Below are 14092 nucleotides of genomic sequence, written 5' to 3' on the forward strand. Positions count from 1 at the left end.
CCGTGCCCCCACCTACCGGGATGCTCGGCTCTGGACACGACCCCCCACCTCCAGCCCGGCCTGGCCCCGTGGCTCCAGCCGCCCCTGCTGTTTTGCCAGGGGGCCGGGCTCCAGCAGCGCGGGTCTGGGCGTGGCGGCGGCCCCGGCTGCCCGGCTCCAGCTCTGGCCGCAGCCCTCCCTGGCTCCACCCGGCCAGCCACCTGGCTCCGGCCGCGCGACTCCTGTCCCGGCCCAGCCACGTCCAGGCAGCACGGTAAGGGGGCAGGGAGGGGGTGTTGGAGAGAGGGTAGGGGAGTTTGGGGGTGGGGGGGTCAGAGGGCAGGGAACAGGGGGATTGAATGGGGGCAAGGGTCCCGGGGAGCAGTCAGGAAAGAGCAGGGTTGGATGAGGTGGTGGGGGCACTCAGGGACAGAGAGAAGGGGTAGTTGTATGGGGTAGGGGTTCTGGGGGGCCATTGAGAATGAGAGGAGGGGTTGGGTGGGGCGGCAAGGGGCAGTCAGGGGACAGGGAAGGGGGGGATGGGTCAGGGGTCTCGGAGTGTGTGTGTCAAGGAACATGAGGGGTTGGATGGGGCATGACCCCCCCCCAGAGGGGGGGGGAAGGAGGGAACCCGTTGTTAAAATTTTGGAGGGAGGAGGGAACCGGTTGTTAAAAATTTGGCAGCTCATCACTGGTTGTATATACTTATCTGAAGTAGAGCTAGTTAGATGAGTAGTTAAGTTAGAATAGTCAGTGGTCCCTTTAGGGACTTTGTCCCTAGGACAGGGCATCCCCAGTCCACGGGATTCAAACTGTGTCCTGTTTGTCACAAACCCATGCCAGTCAGTGACCCTCACACAAGCTGTCTGAAGTGTCTGGAGGAATTGTGTGTTAAAGAAAAATGCAAAATTTGCAAGGGCTTTACAACACACACTCAAAAAGACAGACATTAATCTCAAAGCCCTTCTGGCACTTAGACCAGACTCGGAACCCTCCCTCTCCAACTCGCGCAGAGTACCTCGGCACGGATCCCCCCACGGACACTGTGTTCGCCTCAGTACCGCTCACCATCGCCAGGGCTGTGGAAGTGATACACAAAGCAGCGCGTGAAACATGGGTACTCTCAGCCTCAAAGAAGGATGGGAAAGGGCAGCAGGCAAAGGGCCCAGGTCAGGTCATCTGCCTTCATCAGGACTGCAAGGTGCAGCTTCTCCACCCAGGGCTCCGAGCCCAGTATGGGAACTGCCTCCGACTCCAGGGAGCAGCAGGGGTCCCATAAACCTTATGGTGCCCTCAGTCTTTTCAAGCGGCATGGGACCTGATGGCCCTACTGGTGCCACTTACACCACGGGACCTCCCTCCATCAACAGAGCCAGTGAAGGCCCCCCTACCCTAGGGGAAGCCTCCTATAGGCCCCCCTTAGTGGTTGCTTGGTCATCACCATTTGCTGAAGAAGTCCTGACATTGATCCACAACTCCATGATCCCAGTTTCTGGCACCGTGTCCTTGGTCTTCTACCCTGCATCCCCGGTCCCTCATTCCCGGTACCTGGCTCCATTGTATGGATCACCAACCTCACAGTGTCGGTCCCGGTCTCCTCAGTACCAGCACCAGCCTCCTTCCTCACCACCACCGCACTGCCGCTCACCAATGCGCCAGCCTATTCCTGGTCTCTGATGCCTCGGTCTCTGTCTCCACATCTCTCACCTCCAACTAGACACTGGTCTCTGATGTGGCACCAATCTCCAAATCCATCCACGGTCACCTTCCCCTTGGCACCACTCAGCCTCACACCATAGCCATCAGTGAGAGGCACTGTCAGCACCACTGTTGTACCCGAGAGAGGAGTCGTCCTTGGAGTCGGAAGGGGATGTCAGTTCCCAATCCCAAAGGCTCGGTCAGCCCAGGTGTTGGACTCCGGTACTGACCCTGCAGCAGGTGTCTGACCGCAAGATCATTGGCAACTAAACTGGCCGTTCTGGAGCCCATGGGGGCTCCCTACAATGCCGGGACCATACTCCTAGCAGTCATCTACAGCCACATCGGTAAAGCGGACTTCGATGCCTCCTGCCTCAGCACAGGAACCGGATTCAAGTTCCAATGCATGTACCAAGGTACAGGCTTCAGCTGAGGGGGAAGCCTCTCCAGTGGAAGAAGGGGCCCCAGCACAGTGTTGCCATCATCCTGTCATCCCCAGACAAGGCAGTCGCCAGGCCCACCCACCCACTCCCAACAGATAACTTTCAGGCCCATCAGAACCTTTTGAAGAAGATGGCCTCAAACTTTGGGCTAGAAGCAGAGGAACTCAGAGTCCTTGGACAGCCTCTTTGGTTATTCTGGTGGGTGTGGCAACATTTCCGGTACATGAAGGAGTGCTAAAAGTAGTTAAGGCCCTTTGGCAGAGCCCATCCTCTCTGCCCCAACATCAAAAAGAGCAGAAAAGAAATATTATGTCCTAGCCCAGGGCTATGAATAGTTGTATTCCCACCCACCCCCCAGGTCTCTTGTGGTGAATGCTTCCACACCTAAAAATAAGGACACAAGGAAACTCAACTTGTTTGGAAGAAAAAGTTATTGCATGGCCAGTCTCCATGAGTGTTTCTGGGGAGATATAATTATAACATTTGGGACTCCGTGGCCAAATTCAAGGACTCCCTGCAACAGGAGTTCAGACACTAGTTTCTGTCCATCTTTGAGGAGGGCAAGACAGTGGCCAGAGCCTCTCTCCAAACTGCATTGGATGTAGCTAATTTGGTGGCCAGGTCCATGGCCTCTGTTGTATTCACCCAGTAGGGCTCCTGGCTGCAATCTTTGGGGCTGTCTCAAGAGGTGCAGCAGTCCATTCAGGACCTCCCCTTCAAGGGCACTGCTCCATTTTTGGAGCAGACGGATGCCAGGCTGCACGGCCTGCAAGATTCCTGTGCCACGCTTTGCTCCTTGGGCCTGTACACGCCGCAGGCCTCGAGGAAACACTTCTGGCCGTCATCTCTGCCCAGATTCTCGGGTCCACAATGGCAGAGCTCCTACAAGGAAAAAGACAGGGGCTTTAAACCCTTCCAATCCACTCTGTCCCCCTCAGCTGCCCAATTGGGCCCTGCATGTCACTCAGGTGGTCCTCGGCAGGCATTTTGAGAGTGTGCCCAGGACAGAGTTCCAGTCTTGTCCCAGAATCCATCCCTCCATTTATTTTGGAACAATCTATTTCCCTTATTTGCTGCATGGGCCAAGGTCACCTTGGACTGATGGGTGCTCAACACCATAGCACTTAGCTAGACCCTGCAGTTTTTCTCCATCTCTCCTACTATCTCCCTTCCCCATCCCTCTTCAGGGACCCTTTTCACAAGCATCTTCTTGTCCAGGAGATGGAATCCCTCCTATGTCTGGGGTCCTTGGAGATTCCTCAAGTAATGAGGGGGGAAAGGGTTTTACTCCTGGTAATCCCGAAGGCCAAGGGGGACCCCAGATGCATCTTAGACCTGTGTTGCCTCAACAGATATCTCAAGAAGTTGAAGTTCTGCTTTGTCTCCCAGGCCTCAGTCATCCCCTCTCTGGATCCAGGAGACTGGTATGCCACCCTTGACTTAAAGGACACCTAATTCCATATTTCTGTCTTAGAATCATAGAAGGTTAGAGTTGGAAGAGACCTCAGGAGGTCATCTAATTCAACCCCCTGCTCAAAGCAGGACCAACCCCAACTAAATCATCCTAACCAAGGCTTTGTCAAGCCGGGCCTTAAACCACCTCTAAGGATGGAGATTCCACCACCTCCCTAGGTAACCCATTCCAGTGCTTCACCACCCTCCTAGTGAAATAGTTTTCCCTAATATCCAACCTAGACCTCCCCCACTGAAACTTGAGACCATTGCTCCTTGTTCTGTCATCTGCCACCACTGAGAACAGCCTAGCTCCATTCTCTTTGGAACCCCCTCCCCTTCAGGTAGTTGAAGGATGCTATCAAATACCTCCCCACACTCTTCTCTTCTGCAGACTAAATAAGCCCAGTTCCCTCAGCCTCTTCTCATAAGTCATATGCTCCAACCCCCTAATCATTTTCACTGTCCTCTACTGGACTCTTTCCAATTTGTCCACATCCTTTCTGTAGTGGAGGGCCCAAAACTGGACACAATACTCCAGATGTGGCCTCACCAGTGCCAAATAGAGGGGAATAATCACTTCCCTTGATCTGCTGGCAATGCTCCTACTAATGCAGCTCAATATGCCATTAGCCTTCTTGGCAACCAGGTCATAGTGTTGATTTATATCCATCTTCTCATCCACTGTAATCCCCAGGTCCTTTTCTGTAGAACTGCCGCTTAGCCAGTTGGTCCCCTGCCTGTAGCTATGCATGTGATTCTTTTGACCTAAATGCAGGACTCTGCACTTGTCCTTGTTGAACCTTATCAGATTTCTTTTGGTCCAATCCTCCAATTTGTCTAGGTCACTTTGGGCCATATCCTTACCCTCCAGTGTATCTACCTCTCCCCCCAGCTTAGTGTCATCTGTCAACATGCTGAGGGTGCAATCCATCCCATCATCCAGATCATTAATGAAGATGTTGAACAAAACTGGCCCCAGAACCGACTCCTGGGGCACTCCGTTTGATACCGGCTGCCAAGTAGATATTGAGCCATTGATCACTACCCATTGAACCCGACGATGTAGCCAGCTTTCTATCCTCCTTATAGTCCCTTCATCCAATTCATGTTTTTTAAACTTGCTAACAAGAATACTGTGGGAGTCCGTATCAAAAGCTTTGCTAAAGTCAAGGTTTATCACATCGACCACTTTCCCCATTTCCACAGAGCCAGTTATCTCATCATAAAAGGCAATCAGGTTAGTCAGGCATGACTTGCTCTTGGAGGAGAGGAAGGTGATCAGGAATAGTCAACATGGATTCACCAAGTGCTTCAGAATGGATTCGTTGAGGACCTGCTCCATGATTTTTTCTGGGGACTGAGGTGAGACTGACCCATCTGTAGTTCCCTGGATTCTCCTCCTTCCCTTTTTTAAAAATGGGCACTATATTTGCCATTTTCCAATCGTCTGGGACCTCCCCCATCGCCACAAGTTTTCAGAGATAATGGTTTTCCATGGCCACAGGAGATTCCTCCATTTTGTTGTGGGGCAGTGCCACTACCTATTCACAGCACTGTCCTTCATCCTGTCGTCTGTTTTGAGGGTCTTCATAAAGTGCATGGTGGTGGTGGCCGCTTATCTGAGGTGCAGATGTGTTCAAATCTATTTCTACCTTGATGACAGGCTTGTCAGAGGCAGGTCACAGGCCCAAGGGCAGCACAGCCTTTCTTTGGTGGAAGACACATCAGGATCTAGGCCTGCTTGTCAATAAACAAAAATCAACTCTGACCGCAGTTGAAAGAATAGAGTTTATAAAAGCACTACTTGACTCCACCCACGCCAGAGCCTACCTGCCAGAGCCCCGATTTCGGGTTATGTTGGATCTCATCAAGCATGTCAGAGCCCACCCACGCACGACTTCCCAGGTATACCTCAAGCTGCTGGTTCACATGGCAGCATGTACCTATGTGGTTTGACACACGCGGCTACAGCTCAGAACTCTACAGACGTGACTGGCATTGGTTTTCTCTCCCAGCAGACACGAGTTGGACTTAGTGGTCGCAGTTCCATCATTCGTCCTGTGATCTCTGGCTTAGTGGACAGAACCACAAGCTGTTTTGGAAGGGGTCCCATTTGTAGCTCTGCTCCCATGAGTAACTTCGGTCTCTGATGCATTAGAGCCTTTCACCCTCCTGTCCAGGGCAGATCAGTCTTTGGTCACGACATGACAATCAAGTTCCTAAAAGGTCTGGACAGGCTATACCCACAGATTCATGATCCCGTTCCTCATTGGGACCTAAACCTGGTGCTATCGAGGCTCACAAGTTCTCCTTTCAAGCTGCTGGCTTAGTGTTCTCTGCTGCTCCTCTTGTGGAAGGTTTCCTTCCTGGTGGCTATTACTTTGACCCATAGGGTCTCCAAGATTAGAGCATTGACATCTGAACCCCCTTATATGGTGTTCTACAAAGACAAAGTCCAGCTGCGCCCCACTCAGCCTTCTTACCTAAGGTGGTGTCACAGTTCCACAATAATAATGACATCTTCCTGCTGGTTTTCTTTCCGAAGCCTTACAAGATGAACGAGGAGTGTCGGTTACACTCTTTTGATGTTAGGCGGGCCTTAGCCTTCTACATCAAGAGGGCTAGACTCTTCCATAAGTCAATGCAGCTGTTCGTCACAGTGGTGGACAGGATGAAAGGTCTGCCTGTGTCCACTCAGAGAATCTCCTCGTGGATAACTGCCTGTATCAGATTCTGCTATGAACAAGCAGGGGTGTTACTACCAGCCATCATGACTGCCCATTCCACCAGAGCGCAAGCATCAGCAGCAGCCTTCCTCACGCAGGCACCGATCCAGGGTATCTGTAGAGCCACGACCTGGTCTGCGGTTCATACCTTTGCGTCCCACTGCGCCGTCACCCAGCAGGCCTGGGATGATGCCAGCTTCAGCAGAGCAGCTTCAGCAGAGCATGATGGTGAACTCTGAGCCCACCTCCAGGGATACTGCTTGTGAATCACCTAACATGAAATTGACAGAGCAAGCACTCGAATTAAAAATGGTTACTTACCTTTCATAACTGTTGTTCTTCGAGATGTGTTGATCATGTCCATTCCATGATCCACACTCCTTCCCCACTGTCAGAGTCAACAGCAAGCAGGAACTGAGGGTGTAGGGCCGGCGGTGGCTCATATACCGGCACATTAGCACGAGTCTCCAGGGAGCACCAGAGCCAGCCCTATGGATACCACTAAGGGAAAAATCTCCGGCAGCCATGCACATGGGCGCACATACACCTAACATGGAATGGACATGAGCAACGCATCTCACAGAACAACAGTTATGAAAGATAGATAACTGTTTTTGGTGTGGTCTAGGTTCACAGATGATCAGAAAAATATATCATCATCTATGCTTCCTTCAGGCCTGTCAGTCTGCACTTTCTCTCGTCTCTCCCCAAGTGGTCACTGACAGCAGTGCTCAGAGTTCCTCTCAAAGCGTCTCTGGAAAGGCTGCAGGCATTTCCTGTCCTCTTTTCCTTACAACCATTGGGACTTCATTTCTCTGCCTCTTTTCATACTCACATACCAGTTAATCCTGCAGTCTAGCTTTGTATTACATTTGTTCCTGAAATGTTACTTCTAGAAAACCTAGGCTGTGCTGGTAATTCCACAGGCAGTCCTTTTGGACAGAGCGGTTAATCGTTTCTTTTTGAGTGGTGAAACTAGTAAAAACAAATTTTTGACTGGGTTGAAAAGGAAAACTGATCACCCAAATATAGCAATCATTCCTTGTCGCGCAGTTTGCCTCTTCTGGAGCTCCCAAACATTTGGTTCTGGCTGCCTACATGTATCTCCTGTCTCTTGCATACTGTGTCACGTTCAGATCTCCCAGTTACGGTTCAACGTTCAGCAACTTTTTCTTTGCAATTGCCTAACGCTTTTCAGAAGGATTTTGTCACTGTGTTTTATTTTATTTTTTGTTCAGTTTTACCCCCACTCCTTTATTAAAGGGACAATACGGTGTTACCGAATCTCGGGATTTTATCACAAACTTTGTGATATGTGGTGTTTTTCCTCTAAGCCCCAGCTGTGGACTCCTCTGAATACATGAAAATCACAGTTTTCATTTTAAAAGCAGTATATTTCTAGCCCTTCTTATTCAGGAGGAAACCTTGATAATGTGACCAGAGTATGCCCTAAAGACTCCAAAACCAGTAGACAAATAAAAGAAACTCCCCATTTATTTTTTTAAATATCACGATTAAGCCAGTTTCATGTTTTGTGAGGACCTGACTCATGTTTCAACACATGTGTTTGGAAAGATTACAATGGCAGTTTTTTGTTCCTCATTTTCTTAAACAGGCAAATTAAATGTTTCCTTTCTCTTTACATCCTTATGTGACATGTTTAATAATTATTTAGTAGATGTGATTGTATATGACATGTTAAATATTTATTTAGTAGATTTGACTGTATATGCAGATTGCTGCTACTGGCTGAATTGCAAAACAAAACATTTTTTAAAAAAATCATCCAAGCGTCTTGCTCTCTGGAGAAAATTTTACGAGCTTCATGAGTTTTTTTTGCAGGGTTGGCAATATCATAGGAGTTATTTTTTATGATATTTTGGCACTTCTTTTTGAATTCAAGGCATTCAATCCTTTTTTTAATCCATACCAAAATGAACAAAACTTTTTGGAATTTGCAAAAAGATATGGTTTGAGGGATCAGAAGATTAGATCACATTTTATTTTTTAACAAGGTAGGTCATCCATCCCCAGTCACAATCCATTTGAAAATCAAACACCTGGGAAGGTATATCTGATTAAGACCGTCATCATAGAAAAAACTGATGATGCTGTGCAAAGAAGTGTCACATTCAGGGCCCAAGCAATGAAATGTTAACCTCTTTCACTTTAAAGAAAAAAAAGAGAGACACACATTTTTCCCTATTTGAATTTGAAACTGATTATACTTGTACATCATGCAACAGAAGGAAGATGAAAGTCAAATGATAAATTCTGTTTCATAATGTCAAATTCTTGCTAACTGAATAATGCCTTTGTGATCCTCCAACTCCGAACAGGCTTTTAATACAAAAATGGACAAAATATTTGAGAATATGCTAGAGAGAACAATGGGTCTGTATGTCCTTATAGGTCTATTACATCTGTAACCTAATGAGTTCTATAATATTGGGAAGAGTTTAGCACAGAACTAGACATCTATCTTAGCAGCAAGGCTTTACAAAGACATGGGAAAATTTACAGTCCTAGTTCTGGTTTCTATTCATTTCTTGTTTTAAATTCTTCCACACTTTGAAGGGTGACTTTCTTGTTTCCTTCTCCTAATGGAAAAAAAATGAGTTTTTCTTCATTTACTAAGGAGACAGCACCTATAAAGATTAAAAAAACATTAGGAACAGAGGGAATCATAAGCAGAAGACCGATCAGGCAGCAGAAGCTTGTTGTCGCTTATCCCTCATGGCAATTTGAGGATAATCTCTACCACAGATTTACATATGGGTCCTGAGATGACTCAGGAGTCTGATCCTGGAACCACAGCATAAGCTATTAATTTAGCCAGTGACAATGATGGAGCTGCAGCATTCTTCCTCTGTCTCTCTTGTGGGTTATGCAGCAGCTGCAGCACACATTCTGGCATCGTGGTTTTCGATATTAACTACTATGCCTAGGTTTGACCCAGGAGGTTGGAAGAAGAGGAAGGGAGGAACTGTATTGATAGCACCACGGCTTGCAGCAGTGATTGCTCATTGACTATGACTGATTAAAATACTCTAAGTTGTCAAGAAAGAATAAAGATAATGGCTTTTAGTCATTTCTCACTCAAATGTAACTACTACTAGTATCTCTCTACCTATTACACAGATCAGGATAGAATAACCTCTTCACCTGAAGCCAGTATTGCTCGTCTTTCACTAGACATTGTGAGTAGGTAAGGGGAAGCAATAGGTTAATGGGCATTGACAGTTGTCTTCCCCAGGTCTATTGCTTGGGCTGTTTTTGTGCCTGATTCTTTTGATATGAGCTGTTTGGTTCTTTCAGCAGTAACTGGAGCTCTACAATGTTCACTGCTTATGGTCCATGATTGTATTTTTTACCAATTGCCACTCAGTAGCAACATTAGCAATGCAAGGTTTCCAAGGTACCTCACAGTTGCTGTTTTAAACAGCATGTGTGTCAGTAGGTGCCCGATGAGTGACGTGATTTATAATTAATCCAATTCCATTGGGTCTGAGTCGATCATACTGTGGTTTTCCATTTTAGTTTGAATTAATTTTGAAACCTTCCAGTGTACTTGGAAGGTAGGTTCAAAGACGTATAAACCCTTTTTCCTGCTTTCCACTGCTAATATGAGGAGATCATATTTTTCTCCATCACAGGTAAGTCTGTCTCTTGACTGTAGTAAATATATCTGTTGGCAGATGTTGATTCTTCAAGATCAAGGCTAAGATACTGCTCTGTGCCTTGAAGAGGTGTAGCACACAACTTACAGTCAAGGGGGAGTGGGGCCTGTGGTGGTTTTAAACCACCTTTGTGTCCCCCTGGTGGCCTGTCTAAGTTATGACAACCTGTCACCAGCTGCACTGCCCAGAATCTCTGTAGTACTAGGTGCTACTGCTCTGTCCCCAACACACTCCTCCCACCCCCAGCATGCCTCCTAAGGCTAGGCCAGTAAGGGGGTCCTTGGAGGACAATATTACAGCTGCCTTCCTCAGTTCCTAGATCAAAGGAATCCTCCCCCCCATGCAGAACTGGTTTTAGAGCCTCTTTACACTCCTCCATTCCTTCCTCCCAACATAAAGGGGCCAGAGAGGGGGAGAGGATCTCACACCAAAGGAGTGTTCACTGTATCTGTGGGGGAGACTCTTATCATTTTTATGGGTCCAATGTGTGCTAGATACTTTACAGACACAGTTATTTCCTTCAAAGAGTTTGCAATCTTAAATGTAATTTTTGCTCCTCAGAAGTGCTGAGTGCTGGCAGTTCCCATTGACCTCAGTGTGGTACTTCACATCTCCGAAACTCAGGCTATTTATCTAGGTGCCTAAAAATAGATAGATTAGAGCTTGAAGTCTTTGGCATAATCTGACTGGTTACATTGACCTGATTGTCATAAATTGTGATATTTCGCTATTCCTGTTATCAAAAATCACAGTTACACGACACTAACACTCTGAAGTGAATGTGAGCTTTTTAGTAACCTCCTCCTTAATTGCATTGTCATTCATTAGTACTTCATGTCAGTAGCTGCCATTTAAAAAGTCAGCATTTTCAACACTTCCCACACAGTGATATCTTTTATCCATGTTTTTGCCTTAGAATGAGACAGGTAATAGCTCTGGTAGATATATCTCATGGCACATAGTGACTTTGGAACAAGAACCATGGTGCATAATTCTGTGCAATAAAAAAAAGGATAATTGGGGGCCAATTTGAAATGTGTAACAGGTGTATCTGATTGTGAAGTGCTTTCAGATCTACTGATGAAAACCAATATATGAGAGCTAGATGGTAGGAATTAATTAATTAATTAATAGCCAGTTGCATATGTACATGGTTCACCTCTTTGCCCAATTTACATGTACAATTAATGGGGTTTGCAACCATAAAGGGTGCATGTTTGTTTTTAACGATGTATTTGTTCCTTCTGTGTTTACATATTTGGATCTTGGTGTTGATTTTTGTCAGTGATTTTGAGGTGAAGGTTTTTCATTGAGAAATCAGGAGCTGGATTCTCTGATCACCTGAGAGAGGGACTAAGAGGTCAGAGTCTTGCTGGAGCTACCAAGTTAAGAATCCCACTTCCAATGAAAGGAAATTTTCAGCTGCTGTAAAGCCAGCAGTGCCCACACCTGTGCCAAGCATTCTTCATGTTGGGGTTGAGAGAGAGAGCTCCATTATGCTGATTCACAGCTGCAATATGGTCCCTTAGGGACCATAACAGTTGTAATATAGAGTAGTCCAAAGGCTGCTCTAAGTTTTATGGGGCAGTTTTAGAATCAGAGATCCCTAATTGGCCCCAGATCTTTTTCACTTTTTCATACTATTATACCATGTTTTTATTCACAATTTTTTAAAATACAGTTTTCTGAATTTTGTTTTCTTGTTTGTTTGGGTTTCTTTTAGCACATACATGAGAAATAATCCATGGGTGAAACTAGGGACAGTCATGCTATCGAGATGCCCAACTGAGCAAAAAGAGGATATGGGAAATGAAATTTTGAAGATCTGTCGTTCTCTGTATGAGACTAAGCACATGCTGCCCGTAGAGGTGAGTTGTAACTTAAAGTACCTTGCAAATATACCTGCACCTTGTACAGTGGATGTACTATCACTAGTAAACTCCTTATATAGACCTACTGGCCACACTTGAGTACTATTTAGCAAAAACTATTCAAGATAAGCATCAGTAACTTTCCACTTACTAAACATAGAAAGGGAAGAAGGAGAATCCGAGGAACTTACCTCAGTCTCTGGAAAAATCATGAAGTAGGTCCTCAACGAATCCATTTTGAAGCACTTGGAGAAGAGGAAGGTGATCAGGAACAGTCAACATGGATTCACCAAGGGCAAGTCATGCCTGACCAACCTGATTGCCTTCTATGATGAGATAATTGGCTCTGTGCATATGGGGAAAGTGGTAGATCTTATATATCTTGAATTTAGCAAAGCTTTTGACACAGTCTCCCACAGTATTCTTGCCAGCAAGTTAAAAAAGTATGGATTGGATGAATGGACTATAAGGTGGATAGAAAGCTGGTTTGATCGTCGGGCTCAATGGGTAGTGATCAATGGCTCGATGTCTACTTGGCAGCCAGTATCAAGCGAAGAGCCCCAGGGGTCGGTTCTGGGGCCAGTTTTGTTCAACATCTTCATCAATGATCTGGATGATGGGATGGATTGCACCCTCAGCAAGTGCACGGATAACACTAAACTAGGGGGAGATGTAGATATGCTGAAGGGTAGAGATATGGTCCAGAGTGACCTAGACAAATTGGAAGATTGGGCCAAAAGAAATCTGATGAGGTTCAGCAAGGACAAGTGCAGAGTCCTGCACTTAGGATGGAAGAATTTAATGCACTGCTACAGGCTGGGGACCAACTGGCTAAGCGGCAGTTCTACAGAAAAGGACCTGGGAATTACAGTGGATGAGAAGCTGGATATATGTCAACAGTGTGCCCTGGTTGCCAAAAAGGCTAACCAGCAGATTGAGGGAAGTGATTATTCCTCTCTATTTGGCACTGGTGATGCCATATCTGGAGGGCAAACAAAATGATTAGGGGGCTGGGGCTCATGACTTATGAGGAGAGGCTGAGGGGACTGGGCTTATTTAGTCTGCAGAAGAGAAGTGTGAGGAGAGATTTGATAGCAGCCTTTAACTACTTGAAGCGGGGTTCCAAAGAGGATGGAGCTAGGCTGTTCTCAGTGGTGGCAGATGACAGAACAAGGAGCAGTGGTCTCAAGTTGCAGTGGGGGAGGTTTAGGTTGCATATTAGGAAAAACTATTTCACTAGAACGGTGGTGAAGCACTGGAATGGGTTACCTAGGGAGGTGATGGAATCTCCATCCTTAGAGGTTTTTAAGGTCAGGCTTGACAAAGCCCTGGCTGGGATGATTTAGTTGGGATTTGTCCTGCTTTGAGCAGTGGGTTGGACTAGATGACCTCCTGAGGTCTCTTCCAACCCTAATCTCTTATGATTCTATGATTGTCACTTCTGAGTCTTACGCCTCCAGGAGAGAAGATCTTACGGCAGGGATGGACAAACTACGTCCCATGGGCTGGATCCGGCCCCTCAGGGCTTTGGATACAGCCCGCGGGATTGCCGCTCCAGGAAGCGGCCGGCACCATGTCCCTGCGGCCCCTGAGGGAGGAGGGGCAAAGGGCTGCCCTTCCCTGTGGGTGGCTGGGAACAGGGAACCACGGCCAGTGGGAGCTGCGGGAGGCAGTGCCTGCCCGTGAGGACAGCGCCCGGAGCCATCTGCTCCACCCTATACCCCAGGGGCCACAGGGACATGGTGCCGGCCACTTCCCGGTGCGGGGCCAGGGCAGGCAGGGAACCTGCCCTGGCCCCGGTGCGCACTGCTGCCACCATGGTGCTGTTCTAGGTAAGCGGCATCAGGCTGGAGCCTGCACCCCAAAACTCTCCTGCATTCTGCACCTCTACTCCCTGCCCTGAGTCTCCTGCCACACCCTACACCCCTCCTGCACCCCAATCCCCTCCCCTGAGCCCCCTGCCGCACCCCGCACCTCTCCTGCATCCCAGTCTTCAGCCCTCCTGCACTCCAATCCCCTGCCCTGAGTCCCCTCCCACACTGCGCACCCCTCCTCTGCCCAACCCCTTTCGTTGAGCCCCTTCCTGCACACCACGCCCCACACTCCCTCTCGCACCCCAACCCCCTGCCCCAGCCCTACGTTCATGGCCCTGCATGCAATTTCCACACCCAGATGTGGCCCTCAGGCCAAAAGGTTTGCCCAAGCCTATCTTAAGAGCTAGTGGACTTTCTTGTATGGCT

At 47.7% G+C, this 14092-nt stretch overlaps 1 protein-coding gene across 1 annotated transcript in view; it reads left to right on the top strand.

Annotated features, from left to right (window-relative positions):
• NBAS (NBAS subunit of NRZ tethering complex) overlaps positions 1–14092 on the top strand; it is a 363078-nt gene that overhangs the window by 330869 nt on the left and 18117 nt on the right. Inside the window, exon 50 of the mRNA XM_045011210.1 lies at positions 11705–11849. Within this exon, the coding sequence (XP_044867145.1) occupies positions 11705–11849 (145 nt within the window). The remainder of the gene's footprint in view (positions 1–11704; positions 11850–14092) is intronic.

Source organism: Mauremys mutica, chromosome 3 (assembly GCF_020497125.1).
Source record: "Mauremys mutica isolate MM-2020 ecotype Southern chromosome 3, ASM2049712v1, whole genome shotgun sequence".
Taxonomy (NCBI): Eukaryota; Metazoa; Chordata; order Testudines; family Geoemydidae; genus Mauremys; species Mauremys mutica.